Source organism: Magallana gigas, chromosome 9 (assembly GCF_963853765.1).
Source record: "Magallana gigas chromosome 9, xbMagGiga1.1, whole genome shotgun sequence".
Lineage (NCBI taxonomy): Eukaryota > Metazoa > Mollusca > Bivalvia > Ostreida > Ostreidae > Magallana > Magallana gigas.
Window position 1 is genome coordinate 28105367 of NC_088861.1, and position 21755 is coordinate 28127121.

At 32.5% G+C, this 21755-nt stretch overlaps 1 protein-coding gene across 1 annotated transcript in view; it reads right to left on the bottom strand.

The window, feature by feature from the left end:
• Positions 1 to 595: 595 nt before the first annotated feature.
• The window catches only part of LOC105332977 (temptin-like), a 140417-nt gene continuing 119257 nt past the window's right edge, over positions 596 to 21755 (bottom strand). Inside the window, exon 4 of the mRNA XM_066071675.1 lies at positions 596 to 609. Coding sequence (XP_065927747.1) covers position 609 — 1 coding nt within the window. The 3' untranslated portion in view covers positions 596 to 608. The remainder of the gene's footprint in view (positions 610 to 21755) is intronic.

Below are 21755 nucleotides of genomic sequence, written 5' to 3' on the forward strand. Positions count from 1 at the left end.
AGAAGGGGTGGAGGTGGGGGTTCTTGCCAATAGCTAGTATCAGGCAATATTACCATAACGCTTCAAAATTTTTTTTTATTCAAGTACAAGGACAACGGCATTGTTGGAAGAAACTCTTACTTCGTTTGTTTGCGTTTATCTTGATTTGATAATGTCATGCTATTGCAAAGTATTTAGTTGATTTCCTGATTTATATATATATTATTTTCTTTTGATGATTTTCAAAACTATGAAAAAGTTATTATCAGAAACTGTAGAAACTTATAGATGAGGAAACAGCAAAGTATATACATTGTAGTTGGATATTTTTTTCATTGTAATTTTTTTTGCTCAAATAGACGTTTTGTCGGATCACTTACATGTACTTTCTTGAAAGTTCTCTGTATCGTAAAACTAAGAAAACCCAGAAGGCTCAATTGAGATTCGAAATACAAAAATGTAAATTCGAGATTCAATACCTAAATTACCAATCAAATGATGGATCTGAAAATCTGTATAACAAGACTTATTATATGTAAGACTGAGTGATTTATACATATGAATGTACGGATAAAACTTGACACGGGATGTTCGCATTATATTATATCCCACCTACTAACCTAGACTATTTAATTGGGAATGTTGTTTCAGTACATCTTTAAGAAGAGAAAAAAATATTAATGAATCCTCATAAAAGGTACATCTATATAATAAATGAAATATGATCTCTTAATTATGTCCAGTCAATTAATTTTAGGTGTTTTTACCTTAATTTTCATACGAATATGCAATCATTGTTAAGATAAATTTTCAAAGTAGTTTTATCAGTTGATGAAAATAAAATATACAGCGTTTTAGCCCTAGCCATAACGCTTGTAATTTAAAAGTATTTTTTTTTTGGCATGCTGTGCAAATATTTGAGCAATAGGATCTCTCTCTCTCTCTCTCTCTCTCTCTCTCTCTCTCTCTCTCTCTCTCTCTCTCTCTCTCTCCCTCTCTCTCTCTCTCTCTCTCTCTCTCTCTCTCTCTCTCTCTCTCTCTCTCTCTCTCTCTCTCTCTCAATGTACTATTCAACTTCAATTCTCTGGCAAAACTAATTATCTAGATGAGCGAAATTTTTTACTATGAATTAAATTTTTAGCCTTGCAGCGTTTTAAATAGTGAAATGATATTAGCTGCCGATAGCTAATTAACTAGAACATTTTGATTTATTTTTATATCTACCGTCCCTTTTGTTTGCCTACAGTTCATGACCAAAACGTCCTTCCCTCAGGAGGTTAATTTTGCTGTGCTGCTTATTTAAAGTCTGTAATGATGTACGCTTGGAATTTCATGTCTGTCATTCAATCATGTTGCCTTTGATTAAATTGTAATGAGGTTATTAAAATAGATATTTTATGCAATGATTATAATTAAACGGATAGTGCCTACGATTTTACAAAAAAAATTTGCTCATGTTTTTGCATGAAAAACTCTAAAAATGTAACAACAGTGGACTTGAAAATAAGTATGATTTCAACGTATTACTAGACATCGTTGAATTCTTGTCTGGAAGACAAAATAACAAACATACCTCGCATAATATTATAATTGTCCTGCAGTAAATTATTAGATTTAACGTTATACAGTACATGCAAGTTCTAAACAGGTAAAGGTATTATGTAGTCATAACGTTATATTGGTAATTTAATGAACATTCTTATAATTATGTAAACCATTAAAGAAATAACAAGATGAAAAGGCGAAAAAAAAATTAAAATATTATGAGATAAAATCGAAGTTTTTGTTTGTTTCCCCAATTCACGAAAAACCACATTGGAACCCCTTTCCGATATATTTTGTTCAAATCATGGAAAGCCCACGTTTGTGACTGTGTGTTTGTCTAAAAACTACACAAGATCAATTTCATAGTAAAAGGTGTATCTTTATTATAGAAAATGCATTTAAAATAGTATAACAGACTGATGAGAAATGTTTTATAACTGTCATGTGCTATTACCTCGTCGTCCATTGCGATGCAATCCGGGACTCCAGAATAGCGCTCGGCAATCATCGGAAATGCTCACGAAGCATAATTAATGAGATCGATGTATAGTCTGAACGGCAAGTTTACGGACAAAATATGTATTTAGAGTGTGTATTGAACACATTTTGAATTGTTTTTCATGTGTTGATACATGCTTCTGAGTTTTTCTTGCAATTTCACTCTTGAAAAAAAATACCACAACCGTAGACACTATAACTTTAAGGAAATGTGAGCATCATTTTCAGTACATCGGTATTTAACATTTGTTTTTCGAAAAATTGACCAGTTGAGAAATTTCATTAGATATAAAAACATGACAACTCTATTGTACCATCTCGTATTTTATTGTTCCGTTAAAATGTGTGCAGCTCCCAGCGTTGGAGACTCAGTACGACCGTGAAATTTCTCAGATTTTCCTTGTTAAATTTCATTATTTAGTTTCCTTGTTTTGCGTTTTTCATTATAAATATCTGTTCATTCTTTTTTTGCGGAATTAGTTAGATTTAGAGTTTTCTGCAGGATGAGTTAAATCTTCAATAATTAACATACCAATAGCACATTATGTCTGAATTTCTTTCAGTAATTCTAATGTAGTACATGTACTAGTATTAAAGATAGCTTTAGTTATAAAGACGTAATGCTTTAGTCATGTATTGAAAGAAGCCAGATTTATTCAAAGTCCTATAGCAATATTATATTAGACTAGGGGTATGATAGAATATGATTTTCGAAGGATTTGTGTATTGTTTAGGGAGTACTGTGGTCCAGGCTATTTTGCATTTTTTTTCTTGTGCCGATATTTATCCATTTCCGCACTACGGAAAATATTGTAAAATCCTTTGACATCCTTCAAAACTCATATTTTATCATACCCTTAGGCTAATAACATGTTGCCAAAGGACATAGAACAAATATACAGTATGGTATTTTAAAAAAATTGTATTGTTTAGGGAGTACTTTGTCAAGACTTTTTTGGATATTTTTGTGCTGACATTTGTCCATATCCTTACTACGGAAAATACTGCGATTACACGTGTTCTTGCCGTAAAAATATATTGCAGTCATGTGAATGAATGCATACCGGGTAAATATAATATTACATTATCTTAATATTTTGATATAATAGTAATACAATTATATTACGAGAGTTTACATTTGCAATCTCGTTTACTTGTCTTCAGCGTCAAAGTGTTACTTTCGACCCAAAAAGACACAAATTTTCCAACTTAAGTGTCTGGAATGGTTGATTTTACCATTTTTTTTTTATATAGTTCAAAAATCTAAAAGTCAAAAATCGAGATCCATAGTTAACGGGACGTAGACACTGGCTAATAAAAAGGAAACTGTAATGTACTCTTTTAAATGCATCTTTATTTTGGAGGGTGACAAAACACACGATTGATGACCAATAAATATATGGTATATAGATATGACAATATGCTGATAGACTCTAGATGATACATGTAGATGTAAGACGATAGACGATTTACTACAAAAGGTAGAGAAAAAAAATATTGCAAATAAACTTATCCAAAACACAGACTTATTCATCGTAGCAAATATATGTGAACAATGATGAAATGTATGACTTTCAGATATATCAGTATCATAATAACCTAATTCAATTAAGCATTGTCAGATGTACATCAAGTAATATAAATCTAAAATGCCCTAACAAAGTTTGGCGACCGAAAAATGTAAACAAAGATGCATACATGTAACTCTAAATAACTGCAATGCTATTATACAAGTGCGTGTACATGTTACAAACGGAGTTACCTTCCGTAATATATCAATAATCCAGCGAAGTTGCCAGTGAAGTTGCACACATGCCTCATAGTTAATGACACATAACTACCTCCAAATATGTATTATTGTCAAAGAAATCGTAATTCCTTACTTTACATTATTTGTTAATAAATATAAGACTAGAGCTTTGTTAACATAACAATGAATTCCTACCTCTGTATCTTTATTTGAACATGACTTCCAACATTAAAATTTTGGTAAATCTTTCAAAATGTGCAAGTAAACCATTTTATACAAAAAATAACACATTTGGATCTTAAGTCGTGTCTAGGTTCATTTAAGATTTATTTACTTTGTAAACAAAGCTAGAGTTTATTATTCATAAGATAAAAATGTATAATTGAAGTATCATTAACATTTTCTTTTTCTCATTTGTTAATGAAGTCACTTATCATAGATGAGAAATTGAAAGAGAAAAACAAAATGGGGAATCGCACGATAAAATGACCTCACGCGTTTTTATCTTAAAGTTTCATTTAACGTTGATTGGCCATGGTTGCTTATAAATGTGAAAGTCTTGCATCTGTTCGTCCCATAGAGGACATCTCTGGCAAACAAGCGAAAAGCTTGAATCCAGTGAGTACGTACCAATATATATAAAGTTACATACGCACAACATCTACTGGTTAGCAAGAATGTCGCACTTTTATGAGTGTACGTGAAAATATTGTCAGAAATCATGACGGTTAGGCAAAAAAAAAAGTAGCAACAGAGATAAGTAAATAAAATTATTAATTGCAGTAGTAATACAGCTCACAAGTAACGTTGGTTAGGTACAATACCTTTAATGGATATATGAGGTAGGGTGAATTTCTCTAAAAGTGACTAATTTAGGAGTGTGCAATGATGCAATGGGTTTGGCTAATAGCATAAAAATCAAGAGCAATGGTAGCACTTAACACCAGAAAGTACCCAGAAATATAATTAAATGAGTGATCAAATATATATACTTTGACTTACGAGTACTCTCCTATAACAAATGTATCATATGAAGAACAAAAATGATTGAATCCCTTTTAAATATGAATCTAACTCTCATTAGCTCATATTTAAGTCATGAATTATTTTGTTAATTAAAAGAAATAGTAATTTCTGTACAGCTCATTATACTCTTACCACGGTATCTGACTCGATACTTCTTGACTTTTAACATTTAAAAATTGACGTGGACCATTTTAGGCATTAAAAATAGTTGTTTTGATATTGAGCTCAAAACATGCCTTTACCTCGTTATCAAAAACTTTTAAAGCAATGAATGAATTGCTTGTTTTATGGTGGTGGAGGGGACATTAACAAATAAATTTGTATCAAACTTTTCCCTATATAGAACAGTAATTTTTTTGTTGTTGATTTTCATGACGTTTTTATACGAAATTCTATATTTTTTGCTGCGAAAAGGTAAAATTTTTAATAATATTGAAATTCCACTATATTTATAGGTTGAAAAAATGATTCATCAATGTCTAATTATTACACAAAACTAACAAAACAAAAACTATAATTGTTTGATAGTCCTACATCAACTCAATTTGCTAAGAAAATGTGTATACTTTAAACATCTTTTTATCTCCTTTATTACTATAAGTAGAAGGTCAAAAATTTGTGTGATGTGCATGCCAATATTGGAAAAAAATTGATTTTATTTGTAATCTAAATATTTGGTAAAATTTTCGATTTGTTTTATTAAAATTTCCAATTTCTAGTTTTCCGACTGAATTTATTTTTTATTTATAATGTTTAAGTTAAAAAAATATGAGTGAATGTATTATGTACATGTATAAAAAGGCATTTTGTACTGTAAACGAAAACATGTGTTCTGTACAAAAAAAAATTTGTCATGTCAATGTAAATAAAACACGTTTAACATAATAATACTTCATTTTTTTTGGCCCGGTTGACACTGTCGAATTCTATGAGTTACTAGTGTTTTGTTTGCGTTTGTGTATGTTAACATTTGAGGCAAAAAGAAGCACTGTTTTGAATAAACAATGTCCTAAAATCAATTGCATCTTTGTTTTATGATTTCGCTTTGTTACAGAGGGACGCTTTTAGTTGTCCATAAAGATAGCTTTTTAAACATTTTGACAATAAGTATAAATATCAAATCGAAGATAAACCTATAACAAATTCAAATTAAGATTTGAAAATTATTAATCAGCTCAAAGAAATGTATATTAATTGATAAATCCGAAATTAGGTTTTTTTCAAAACATTTTATATGAAGTTTGAATATTAAAGAGTTGATGTCCTGATCCCTTCCTTAAAAGTCCTTATTTTGTAACAACCAATCAAAGCTTGTCATTAAAAGCACAACAAAATTGAAATAAATATTTTTTTTTTCTACTGTGTAACAAAATGTTGATTTTTTTATGAGATATGAATTAAAGAGGTCACACATCTTCGGGCTCCTAAGCAGGGACAGCCTGGTTCTTTTGATATTCATTAAAATCTTTTATACTTTAAAAGCCATTTTGTTTAAAAATTGATTTTCAAATATTTACTCGGTAAAGACTAAAGACACATCTGGGATCTCAGTTTGAAGAGCCCTTATTTTTCTTGGCGTCTAGTAAACAATCTTGTGATTTTAGACACATTTTGTGAAAAAAAAGTGTTCGTACTAAATGCTTTCCTGTACTCTAGTTATCTGGAAAAAAAACGTTAAAGTGCCGATTTTTTTATCTCCTCGATAAATGCTGTTTTATGACATTTTTATGATGTCATATCGGTACAAACACCATTTTGAGGCTCTCAATTGCTTATCATGATAATTCTTCTTTTTGAGATATTAAAAGATAAAGAATTCGGTCTTTTAGTCCCCTAAAACTCTATTTACGTAAGTCGTTAGTTTCTTCGATTTTAAACAAATAACTGTTATATGAACACTTTGCTTCTGTAACATATGACAATATATTCCTCAGTAAAGAGTTATAGATGATGAACTTTAAACTGTAATCTGAAGGTCCCAGTCCGTTCTTAATGTATATCCAAAAGATTTTGTAATTTGAAACACATTTTACTCAATAAGTGTTAAGAAATTATTAATCGTTCCCTAGATATTTGCAAACGAACGTTTTAGAGGTCTTTCCTGTATTTCCTTTTTAGGGCAGTTAACCGACTCGGCTAATCGGGTATCTCGTTACGACTATTATTCTCTTCAATTTCTCTTCAATTTTGGTTTTCAAAATATTTTACTTTCCTGAGATGTTAAAGAGAACAAATTAGGTATTTTGGCCCCTTGAAATTTCTTATTACGTACCATATGAGAAAATACTATGCTGCTTACATAAATATCTGTAAGATGAATACATGTATGTTAGCTTCGAACACGTAACCAAAGAGTATTCAGTAAAAAGCTAAAAATAAAATACGGAAGATCACTCCGTGCCCTTTATTTGAGGAGCTACTTTTTTTCTTTATATTAAATGAAAGTGCTTGTAAAGAAAAACTTTGTTTGTTTTAGTGTTTTATTAAAATATAAAAGACCAAAAAAGATATTTGAGATCAAATGTCCAATTTCATTTTAAAATATGGGAAAAAAATTCTTTCAAGATTTTTATTAAAAGGAAGATTATTTATGAATGAAGGGAAATATTCATAATAGAAATGGGTTAAGAAACATGCACAAACGACATCAACCCTGAAAAAAATCATCATAATCCATTTAGAAATAACCGAGAAATTGAAGTGACAATCTAATACAATAATAGGGAGAATCAGAAGAAAACAGTATTTTTTTTCTGATGAAGACCTTAAAAGGAAACTGTAGAATAACAAGAGAGTCTTTCGTTGAAAACGGAAATCCCTAATTATAAAAGAAACTAAAGAATATTGACCTTCAATCTTGACCTTGACATTTTTTCTTGAGATGTAAAAAAAAATATATTTACATGTATTTTTTTTGCTTAAAATTTACCAGGTTTAGGGAAATAATCTCAGCAATTATAAACAATTCTCCGTTACAATTATACCAACAGCGGATCTGAGTAAGTATTCCAAAAGTGAAGCTTAGTAAGGATACCAAGAGTTAAGCTTAGTAAGGATACCAACCGTAAATCTCAGTGAGTATGCAAACAGTAATGTTCAGTAAGTATACCAACAGTAAATCTCAGAAAGTATACCAACAGTAAAGCTCAGTAAGTATACCAACAGTAAAGCTCAGTAAGTATACCAACAGTAACGCTTAGTAAGTATACAAACAGTAAAGCTCAATTAGTATACCAACAATAACGCTTAGTAAGTATACCAGCAGTAAAGCTCAGTAAATATCAGAAATTATCAGAACCTTCTAAAAAGTCAGTAAATATCAGTAATTATCAGTACCAAAAGCAATTAGCAGTAACAACAGTAAAATTATCAGTAAATATCAGCATTGAATGTTCAACATCACTAAAGATCGTCCAATCGCTGGTCAAAACGCTAAAGAACATGTATATATAAAACTATAGGTATCAAAATTGGTTGGCGTTATTTCAGCTAGTTTAATGTGAAACATAAGTTTTTTCAGGTGTTGATCATGCATCGGGCAATTATAAAATTGATAAATCTAGCTCAACGCCAACTGTAGTTTATACTTTCAGTAATCTTAAAATTGATATATGCTCTACATATCACACTAAAAAGAATTTTATCAGTAATAATCGCTTGTTGCAACGTGATCTAGAGATACTAGCACTAATGTTTTGGACTTTTTCTTTTAACCACGTCTATAAGTTTCGAAATTGTTCTTGTGTAGTCTTTGATATAATATTCAGCTCTGCTTTAATTCTGACATTCAGTCTGAAAATACGGGAGTGTGGTTTATGGGCTAAGGTGCTCCTACTTAATCTGAGTTATGCCATAATGATTATATAATTAGAAGGTGATGTTTGAACTTTGAAAACATTTTCATCAATTCTCACAACCCTCAGCAAAATCATCAGTAAATATCAGAAAAACATATTCTAAAACTCAGCTTGGCCAGACCTTAATGGCCTGGACAGGCCACAAAATTATAGATTAGTCTTGCCTCACTTTTGGCCTCAAATTGGACAAATTTAAAGCTTCATTACGAACGAAAAAAGTTTCTTTAATGTTCCTGTAATATTGGGCGAACATGCAAATGTAAAACTTTCGTTTATTAATTTATGAAATGCACTTTGTAGATAGAGTGTGCAGCTCACTGCTTGACAACAACAAGCTGTGGAACCATTTTGTTTGACAATAAGATCGAGTACGGACAGGGTGGTTTTTGCACGCTTGTCACCGAGGCGTCGACAGTAAATCCGTACGTACTGGAGAGCAACTCGTCTGTGTGCTTCATGAAGAAACTGTCTGTGGAAACAGCTCAATCAACACCCACTAAAGCAACAATCACACCAACAACAACAAATACAACAGTTTCTTTAACTACATTGTCTAAAATGACCCCGTCGACAATGACACCAAAAACAACGTTGATGAATACAACGACAACAATAATACCAACAACAATGAATACAACCCTAACAACATCACCTAAATTAATGACACCCACAACAACTTAGACTTCACTGCAAACAACAACAACAACAAATACGACTTCAACGACAGCAACAACAACTTCACCGAAAATAACGACATCAAGAATAGCTACAGCGACGACAATGACACCGACAAGAATGACACCATTAACAACTACGACTAAACTGCAAACAACAACAGCAACAACAACTTCGACTTCACCGACAACAACTACTACTACACTGAGAGGTATTACATCAACAACAACAACACCATCAACAACGCCATCGGCAACAACGACACTGATAACAACGACACCGGTAACAACTACGACTAAACCCACGAAATATACGACAACACCGACAATAACAACACCAACAATGACGACACCAAAAACAACTACGTCTATACCGACAACAACTACGACTAAACTGACAGTAACGACACTTACAACAACTATGACTACATCGACAACATCTACGACTACACCAGCAATGACTATATCGACAACAACGATACTGACATCAACTACGACTACACCGATAAGAACGACACCGTCAACAACTACGACTACACCGAAAAGAACGACACCGTCAACAACTACGACTTCATTGACACCTACGACAACTACAACGACACCAACAACAACTATAACTACACCGTCAACAACTTCGACTACACCGACAACAACTACGACTACACCGACAACAACGATACCGACAACAACTACGACTTCACTGACACCAACGACAACTACAACGACAACTACCATGACAACACCAACGACACCAACACAAACTACAACAACTATGACTACACCGTCAACAACTTCGACTACATCGACAACAACTACGACTACACCGACAACAACGATACCCGCAACAACTACGACTTCACTGACAACAACTACACCGACAACAACTACTCAGTCAAAATCTAAGAAAAATAATCAAAAGTCTATATCTGACGCTGGATATGGCACCGGACTTTTAACCTTCGGTTAGACGTCGGAACCGTGGGGGGATACAGGGGCTTAGCAATGTTTGACATAACTATAAGGATACCTTTTTTGTTTGCCAAGATTTCTTATAAGTCTAGCCCCTCCCCCCCCCCCCCCCCTTTTCAATTTGCTTCCTAGGCTACTGTTTATTGACACATTTGATCGTACTTTGATAATGCATGTATTAAAAGTTCATTACTTGTTTTAAATTTATCGTATGATAATAAACTATAGACATTAAAAGAAACAATCTTCAGGAAAACAGTAGCGATTAAAAAATATAAAAGTGAGCTAAAAATTAAATTATATTTAAATTTAAGTGACATTTTAACGCTTCAGACTGAATGCGCATTGTTGGACAATCACGGCTGTTAAAACATGAAAACAACATATTTTTGTTAATGTTAAGAAAACAAGGCATGTACCACTTTTATAACATCTGTTGATCTTATTTGATACATGTTTCGAGTGATATTTTAGATGAATAAATTTAGAAACAGGCTTATCACATGTATCATGTTTTGTTTTTATAACCACGCCTCATAAGATATTGCGTTACATAAACATGTATATATATATAAATTAAAATGGACCAAGCTAGAAATTGCTTATAATTATTGCGATAGTATAAATTTTGTTTACAATTTCATATATATTCCTTTATCTAAAAGCATGTCATTTTCTGATATCAAAACAAGTTGTATTTATCTTTCTATCCATTACTATGCTTCATTGTAAACATTGAACAAGTGCAGAATTTCCGAATCTGACAGAGTAGAAATGGAGAACAGTTAATCGAATGACTATAGTGTTGCCCTGCATGGGGGTTAATTAGGATCTATATCTATTTATTGAACATGAATTTTCATCGGACACAGACAGTGACGATGATACACAGCAAACAGTTACATGTATCAATGGAGCCAGACAGCCAACAAACAGAGGCGAATAGTGACGACATATGGTCTTATGATCTCCATCCATTAGACATAGCACCATTTACGGAGCAATAGGGCGAGATCATACTTTACTGCCTGACGATGACTTGCTACAGTACTTTTATCTGATGATAAATGAAGATGTCTATGAAACCGCGGCTCGGAAACATGAAATGACCCGTAAAGGTTCACGCAATTCAATTTGGTACCCCTCAACTAGCCTAGAAGTACAGCACGATTAACAGAACTACTATGGCGTAGCCAGAACACAGCAATACAGATCCAAGAGTACAGTTGGCTGTCCATCCAAAATGTTTTGGAAGTATCTGGTCAACTTTGTTTTTGACATTTCTCTTATAAAAACATTCCTGCTTTGGTTTGAAACCTCAGAGACAAGAAAACCTACAAAAATTTCTCTGATTGACTGCAACTTGTCTATCCCGGAGATACTTATTATTGATTTCTCCAGCAGAAAGCGGACACCTTCGTGTGGACGGGGATTTGCAGGCATTAGCACAAAGTTGACAAGACTGCTAGGAAAATGCAAACATTGTAAGACCAATAGCAGAAGAGGTGGCACATATTTTGGTCGTAGCATTTGTAATGTATATCTGTGTAGAGAAGCTTGTTTCCGGCTCTATTATAACTTTCTAATGAGATAGGTTTTTGTATATTGACGAAATGTCTGTTTATAATTCAATATATCATTCAAATAATTTGCGTCCTTTTTATTGGTGACTCTATGTATTTATCTAAACCACTATCAAAAGGTTTGCATTTTTAGAATCTGTTTTTGTCTTTTGTGTTCTTCTTTTCCGTTTTTTTACAATCTTCTAAATGTGTTATCGAATAGAAATAAAATATCCGTCACTGTGTGTCGCATGACTACTGTTGCAATAACAACTATTCGTGTCATATTTATTTATTAGTTCTGTTGCATACCAATGATGCATTCTTCATTTTTTTTTATTATTGACATCCCTTTTTAGTTGTTATTTCCATTTGTTGTATTATAATAAGTTCAATTTTGTGAGATTTCATTTGTAGCTTGTAGTCTTGATGCCATGGTAACTATTGTTTCTGCGTGTTTAAGGATGTAAATTTATTTTCTTTTAAATGTATCGTTGGTAACATTATATGTTACTATACTATTATACTATTATTAACTGGACTGTTTTTATACGTTGTATGTAACAATAGACATGCTTTGAAACTTAAATTACAATTGTTTGTTGTTTTTTTTTTTTTATCAGAAATTGCCAGTTGCCAAATGTCGTCACATGGAAAAACATGGTTCAAATTAATTTGTATAGAACTCCAACTGTTCAATAATACATAACAATGCATTTTTCAGTAAAATATATTCGTATATTACTTTATTCGTTCAGTATAGCATACCAGTAACCTAGAATTTAATCTCCTAAAACGTTGCCATGGCAACCCCATGTTTGGCTTTTTTAATCAAATTCAAAAATCTGCAACAAAATAGCTTACATTCCATATCAGTTTTATATGTGTAAATCATAAATCCTTTAAATTTCACGTTCAAATGCTTAAACTTTCTAACCCAAATTTTGATACCTGCACCTGTAAACATACGTGTAGCTCCACAAGTATCCGTAGAGATGCATGATCAGACGCTTTCCCTCTCTAGTAACACATATTTTCAACTTGTATAGAGATATAAGGAGAACCAACCTGTATGGTCACTAATCTAAGGTGTGGTAACGGTGAGGATTGCCGAAAACCTTTTTTTTTTTGCAACCAATTTTAAACAATTTAATAAACAATTAAACCTAATCATCCATTCGTTTACCCATTTTCGACCATAAATATTAATGCGTTCGATTTTTGCCCTTGAGGAAATGATGTGAAAGATACAGTCTTACAAATGAAATGTACGCAACTGATATTTAATATCGTTAATTTAATAATGCAATTAATAATTGTGTTACGTGTAGAAGCGGTCGTATCCATGACACTTCGGTAGTCAACAGAGCTAGGAAGTGGGATACTTTTAATGAGGCCTAGTCTAATTAATTCTAGCTTAGATATTTTGATGAAATGTTTTGGATATAGTTTTACTTACTACTATATTAATCATTTTAAGATAAAAAAAATGTATTTATTTACCATTCCAATTTTATAGGTGGTCGTCTCAAAAGTTAACACTTTTACTATAGGGCCCTGTGTGAATTCGTTAAAAATGCGATATTTTTTTCATGTTTTTCCCTTTGTTATTTTTGTATTTTTGCCTTAGATTTGCCTTTCAAATCTATGAAAACTATTGTCAAAGGTCACCAAATAATGAAATATTAAAAACATGTTTACCTCGTGGTTTGGTTCAAGAATGAATTAATAACAAAATTGATTTCTAAAAAAAAAAAATGTTGTGGTATATATTGGCTTATAAAAATTCATTCAAAACGAATTTACCCTTTTAGAATGCTAATATGTTTCCCTTTAAGATCTGTCTATAACTTCTAATTTTTAAATTCGATCGCCGCCTCGAATAATTGACCTAAACATACTTTTTTTTCTTTGTCTTTATGCATAGTTTTAATTCCGGGAAACGATGACGCCAGTAATCCAAAGGTTCAACAGTTTGTCGGTTCATTAGTTTTGAATGTTTATGCATGTACGTTGAAAAGGTTTAGTAGTCCAGAAATCCCAAAATTAAAAGTTTTGAATCACACCAAAGTATACTGACAAGAGCGTATATACTATCATTATACGTAACTACACAGTACTATATTTAGTCTCTTCAACAAAGGAGGGGGGGGGTTAAGATTTGAAGCATAGGTTTCAACAATGATATTTGTTGATAAGACTAATTTCCGTGGATTGCTATTCTTTAAGTTACGTTTAAACTCTTTTATTGTAACTCTGATCATTTTGCCCATATTCAGTGAGAAAAGTTTAACCCCAAGGTCTAGCAATGTGCTCGAACAAAATAACCACATTCATCCAGCCCACTAATACCAAGTTATTATTTAATGTAGGAAACCACAAAATCCAAAGAACACGTGTTAATTGTCGACTCCTGAAAATCTTTTTATTCTAAATTGCAGATTTTAATTCTACAGGAAGCATGGCTTTTTTTAAATTCAAAATTCCAAGAATCTTTAAATTGCAGTCATCTGTATTGTTTATGACTTATTTTGATCTATTTTACACGGAATAGTACAACATGCAATGAATATTTTATAAAGAAAAAAACATTTTTGATTTACCTTAAATTCAAAGAATAGCGATCCTCTCCACCAATTTAGATTGATTTACACGGAATGGTTCATTATGATATGAATTTTTTATAAAGAAAACAAATTTGATTTTAAATTACTTTAAATTCAGAGAATTTTTTTATTGCAATCCCAGCGGTAATTTGGACCAATTAACACGGAATGGGACATTATGAAATGAATATTTTAAAATCATAAACATACCTTTTTTATTTAAAAAATCTCAAACTAGAGACTGGGCAATCAGCGCAAAGTAATTGACTACGGAGTATTTCAACTTTCGAACATTAATAATACATTTAAAAGTGCAATTGATACTGATAATTCATTTTTGAATCTGTGTTCCCAAAAACGTTTGACGTTTTCTGTGATTAAATCTTGCATCTTTTGATGTATTAATAACGATATCGTTCTTATATCTATCTAATTACATGCCTGTCTGTATGTCTGTCTGCATGTTTGTTTGTCTGTTTAACTGCATGTTGAAAGTTTAATTAATGATAATAGAAATACAAAAACAAAACAAAAACATGATCTTTCAGCGAATATAGAGATATGAGCTAGTTTTATTTCACAGAAGTCCTGCATTCAATTTTACATTTGTTTTTATCATGCAACGTTTAATAATAAAACGTTTTAAAGTATCATTAACGGTTAAGAGTGTAGTGTAGTGTTAATTGTTTGTTTCATTATGCGTTGAGGCTGCTGTGCGTCTGTGCCACTTAATGATATACATATCACTAAACGCTTAATGATATTTGTATCATTAACAGTTGTTACGACACACAGCTGAGATTTTGTAAATGGTCCAAAAAATACGACATTAATCTCGTCCTATGTTGACTTTTATACATCGGAAGGCATTTCTGCAATCCGTGTAGTTTATAATTAATGATGCCCTCTACTGGATCTCATATTTATCCCAAAAAGACATGTGATAAACGTATATTTGAGCAAGTCTTCACCTTCTATTTGACTGCATAATGATAAACGGATACTGGCTAAATAAAAGGGAATTTGATTTTGACTTAAAATAATAAGGCAGGGTTTTTTTCAAAAATATACACACATGTACTACGCTAAATGAACATACATGTATTGTTTATCCATAAAGAATAACTTTCTTTTTTATAATATTCAGACCATCGTTTAAAACTTGTGTACCAGGACCTCACAATAGGATGTAGCCATTGTTACTACAAATGGGGTTCATCTCTATGATGACGCCGCATTCCTGACCATTGGGGCATGTAGGGTTATAACTAATGCAGAAATGTTCAGAGGATACGCCTCCCTTCCTGATAGGAGCACGTGGAAAGCTCTGCTTAGTTACGACAAAACTTATTTCGACCTATTTACAGGTACTATATGCTATTTCTTGCAACTGCAGCAGCTGGCGAAACGTAAAATACAAGTGACTAAAGCAATGCTTTCACAAATCATATATCAATAAATGTGTTTTAGATTCTTTTGCATCCATCTGTCTATCTGGTTTTTTATCTATCTATCTATCTAGATAACCTTCCATCATGGAAATTAAAAGAAAATCGTATGTTTGTATTTTTTTACACATGAAATTGAAAATGAAAAAAACCCTTTTTCCTATATAATCCTATATAAAATATCGGGGATGATTCGGACATACGACCAAAATTTGAGCGCGGTATACAGATAAACTATCCGGTCACTTTACTTTATATTTTGCACATAGTTTACTCATAAGTTGACCTTTCACTGGGAAAAATTAAAGGAAATCGTATGTTTGAAACATTCTCCCCCGAGACTCCTTAACGCCAACTGTAGTTTACACTTTCAGTAATCTTAAAATTGATATATGCTCTACATTTCACACTAAAAAGAATTGTATCAGTAACTAGACACGATCTCGTTGCGAGCAACGAGTGGGTCTTCCGTCCGATTTTTGAATAGATTATATTAAACTTATCACTTCAAAGATAAAATCGTAGATCTAAGCGAAAAATAGTAAAAAAACCATTTGCGGCAATCGCAGCTTGAACCCGGGTCACCTGGGCCATGTCCACGACTCTATCGACTGAGCTACTCAGACTCTCGCTTCAGAACTTTGACGCTTAATTTCTCGAGAATGCCTGAATTACCTGAAAGCACCTTGTTGCGAGCAACAAGTGGGTCTTTCGTTTGATTTTGAATTGATAGGGTTCATTTAAACTGTTGACATTTGGTACGATTTACTATCATATTAACTTCCTTATAAACTAATTTTTCAACCTACACTGCAAAATGCAGATTTCCGGAAAACGTCATTTTTAAACTTCAATATCTCTGCAATGCGTTGTCTGATTTTAAAAGGGTTTTTAGTTTTGTATTCAGTACAAAATTGTCAACAAAACGCATATGCTTTCAAATTCCAAAAATCGAAATATTAGAATCACTTCCGGTGACGACCGGAAGTGACGAACGACCTGCTCATATTAAAATTTGATAAGTTTTAAACATATTCTGATGGAAAAGAAATTGTAGATTATTTGATTTAAAAAAAATTTAAAACAGAATTTTCCAAAAATGCTGTTTGAGTGGACCGGAAGTGACGGACGATCGTAGTTTTACAAGATCGGCCCTAGAAATTCAAAAATCTATCATTCCTGAAACTTTCAATTTTCTATCTTTAATCGTTTTTGTGAAAAAGGGAGGACAAGATCACTTTTTGCAAAAAGAAAAACGAATAAAACGGCCGACCGGAAGTGACGTCATCAACAAAAATGTACATGATAAAAGACCTTGATATTTTGTATTATTCGTGAAATTTTCATAAAAATCCATTGTAGCATATTTGAGATATTTGAGTTTTAAGAAAAATGTTAAGAAAAAAAAGAATAATAATAGTGAAAAATAGAGAAAAAGAAACCTAACAAAAACAATAGGGTCTTCCGTTGGAAACGGAAGACCCTAATAATTGCTTGTTTAAACGTGATCTAGAGATACTAGCATTAATGTTTTGGACTTTTTCTGTAAACCATGTCTTTAAGTTTCAAAATTGTTCTTGTGTATTCTTTGATATAATATTCAGCTCTGCTTTAATTCTGGCATTCAGTCTGGAAATGCGGGAGTGTGGTCTATAGGCCAAGGTGCTCCTACTTAATCTGAATTATGCCATAATAATTATATAATTAAAAGGTAATGTTTGAACTTTGAAAACATTTTCATCAATTCTCACAACCCTCAGCAAAATCATCAGTAAATATCAGAAAAACATATTTTAAAACCCAGCTTGGCCAGACCTTAATGGCCTGGACAGGCCACAAAATTATAAATTAGTCTTGCCTCACTTTTGGCCTCAAATTGGACATGGCTTTAGAATTTGGCCTGAATCCAAATTTTGTCTAGACCAAAATTTAGCCTTTCCAAAAATGTTTGGCCTCAAACTTTTTCTTTTTCAGTTTACCTTAGTTTTTGTTTCAATTTTATTACATTTTTACATGTTTATGCACATAATAAATAGATATGAAATGCATGTAGAACCCTGCGCTTAAGCTTACTATTGCCAAGGAATGAAATCGAATCATGTCCAATACTATAGCAACCAGCGTTAAAATTCTGTTAAGATTTGGTTACATCAGTATTTTTCAATTCTTAAAGTAATTTAAATTAAATACATTGAAAAAAATAAATCATGATTTTAAAAAATGATACAATAACAAGGCAGTATCGCATTCTTAAGTATCTAAGAATTTAAAACAAAATGGATCAAAAGTATAAGAGTCAATCAATGATAAATGCAGTCATGTATCTGTTTCAAGAAAACAATCACTGTAATGCACTTAATGCCATCTATTTTTCTATGTTTTGTATGAATTGAACATACATAAATAAAATTTTAAATAAATATCTCAAGAAAATATTGAATTAAAATTGATGCCAAACATTTTTGGTGAGGCCACATTTGAGGTCAGGCTTAAAGTGATGTAAAAAGTAAGGCCATGCCAATTTTCAAACCAGGCCAATGGGGCCAGGTCAGGTTTTGGAGTATGCCTATCAGTATCAACAGCACTTATTAGTATTAGTAACAACAGAAATGTTATCAGTAAACATCAGAACCGAGAGTAGAAAATTCAGTAAATATCATAAATTGTCAGTGATATTTCAATACACTTTGTGATGCAGGCCCAGTCACTGAGATATATATATATATATATATATATATATATATATATATATATATATATATATATATATATATATATATATATATATATATATATATATATATATATATATATATATATATATATATATATATATATATGTCCCATTTGTCACTACTTACCACCCTGTCCTTAGGGGCCTAAATGCAGTCTTAAAGAAGAACCTACCAATCCTTTACAGCAATGATAAAATGGTTGAGGTTTTCAAAAACCCCCTGATGGCAGCTTTCAAGCGCCCTAGAAACCTTAAGGACATGGTGGTAAGAACCAAACTAAAGAACCCTCTGCCTAATGGTGGCTTTAGAACTTGTTCTGACACCAGATGTCTGTTGTGCAAACACAGCTCTGATGCGGACGACTTCTCTAGCCCCATTACTGGCCGTACTTACAAAATTTTCGCAAATACTTCTTGTCGTACGGACAATTGTGTATATCTCATCAATTGTAAATTTTGTCAGAAACAATACGTAGGGGAAACAGGAGACCTCCGCAGGCGCATCAATAATCATCGTTCCACCATCAAAACTAAGAAAATTAAAGAACCCGTCGGGGAACATTTTAATTTAGATGATCACAAATGGGAGGACATGATGGTTTTGGTCATTGATCACAACCCTAACTGGACAGATGCGGAGAGAAAAAACAAAGAAAAATTTTGGATGCATAGACTGAAGTCATTCCGCCCTGACGGCATTAACAAATTAAGTGACTTCACCAAAATGAACATCAACTAAGTACTGATTTGTTTTCGTAGCAATATCACCATCTTCATCTTTTTCGGTCCATGTACAAACTATTAATCATGTTATTTATTCAAATTATTAGCTATTTCCTTAATCGGTTTTGTTCTTTTGCTTTATTTCACTTCCATTAGTTTTTACATTCATGATTATTTATGTGGTCTTTTACAGGGCCAATCTTCCCTACAAACTTTCACTACGAATTATCTTACTAGTACAACTTAATTAACAGCAACCTCCAATTAGCAAGTTAATTCGTTCGCGTTATCTTTCAGCACTTCTTCACAGACCGTCCGCTGCGTCGGACGGGATTTTTCTTTCTCGGGCTCGAATTCTTAAATATAAAGATGTAGCTGCCACGTTTTGATCCGGTGTTTAAACATTATCTAGTTTTTATATATCATTTAGTTTAGTTTAGTGCTAGTTTTGTAGATGTTTTTCTTCTTTCTTATGTAGTTTTTATTTTGTTGTCCTGAAGAAGGGACGGGTTGTCCCGAAAATTTTGACAATATTTTACTTTATTGTTCGTGTCGTTGGTTATTTTTAGTGCTTTTTTATATCTCATCTTATAACCTTGTATCTTTTGATCCGACACTTTAGATAACGAGTGTTGTTGGTTTGCTAGTGCTTCTTATATATATATATATATATATATATATATATATATATATATATATATATATATATATATATATATATATATATATACAAAATTATTTTTAATCCACAGCTATTAAAGTTTAAAGATATTTTTTGAAGCCAATCCATCACATGAAATTTCGTAGAAACAGTGGATACGTCACATTCTGTGTAAAGACATATTAATAATGTTCTACAGAATATCAATAGTTGGCTCGGAATCAATTTAAATTATATCGCGCTCATATCATATCCCTTTCTTTCCATGTATATACATAACTGTGAAATATTTCAACATGGATGTTTGGCAAATTTTTCTCCTCTATTTTCTAAAGTTTGGTACCTTGGATTGTTCTTCATTATATCAACAATTATACATGTTGGGAATGGAATGTGGGAATAGTATCACGAGTCACATTATTTCAGGGAGCACTAGAATTGTTAAATCTAGGGTAAGTCTCATTATCACCGTGGGAGGATTGTGCCACAGAGTAGATGAAATGTCTAATAATACTTATCAAGATAATTCAGTATGATGAATTTTGAAATCGGCGCAGTGTTTGAACAAAAAGTAGTCAAATTTAAAGCTTCATCACGAACGAAAAAAGTTTCTTTAATGTTCCTGTAATATTGGGCGAACATGCAAATGTAAAACTTTCGTTTATTAATTTATGAAATGCACTTTGTAGATAGAGTGTGCAGCTCACTGCTTGACAACAACAAGCTGTGGAACCATTTTGTTTGACAATAAGATCGAGTACGGACAGGGTGGTTTTTGCACGCTTGTCACCGAGGCGTCGACAGTAAATCCGTACGTACTGGAGAGCAACTCGTCTGTGTGCTTCATGAAGAAAGTGTCTGTGGAAACAGCTCAATCAACACCCATTAAAGCAACTATAACACCGACAACAATAAATACAACTGTATCTTTAACTACATTGTCTAAAATGACTCCGTCGACAATGACACCAACAACAACGATGATGAATACAACGACAACAATAATACCGACAACAATGAATACAACCACAACAACGACGTCTACACCGAAAAAAATGACAACCACAACAACGTTTACTACGACCACACCAACAAAAATTAAACCGTCGACAACTACGTTTATACTGACAACATCTACAGCTCCATTGACAACAACATCAATGAATACAACGACAACAACGGCACCTGAATCAATGACACCCACAACAACTACGACTTCACTGCAAACAACAACAACAACAAATACGACTTCAACGACAGCAACAACAACTTCACCGAAAATAACGACATCAAGAATAGCTACAGCGACGACAATGACACCGACAATAACGACACAATTAACAAGTACGACTAAACTGCAAACAACAACAGCAACATCAACTTCGACTTCACCGAACACAGCTACTACTACACTGAGAGCTATTACATTAACAACAAAAACACCGGGAACAACGCCATCGGCAACAACGACACCAATAACAACGACACCGGTAACAACTACGACTAAACCCACGAAATATTCGACAACACCGACAATAACTATACCGACAATATCGACACCGACAACAACTACGACTAAACCGACAGTAACGACACTAACAACAACTATGACTACATCGACAACATCTACGACTACACCAGCAATGACTACATCGACAACAACGATACCGACAACAACTACGACTACACCGATTAGAACGACACCGTCAACAACTACGACTTC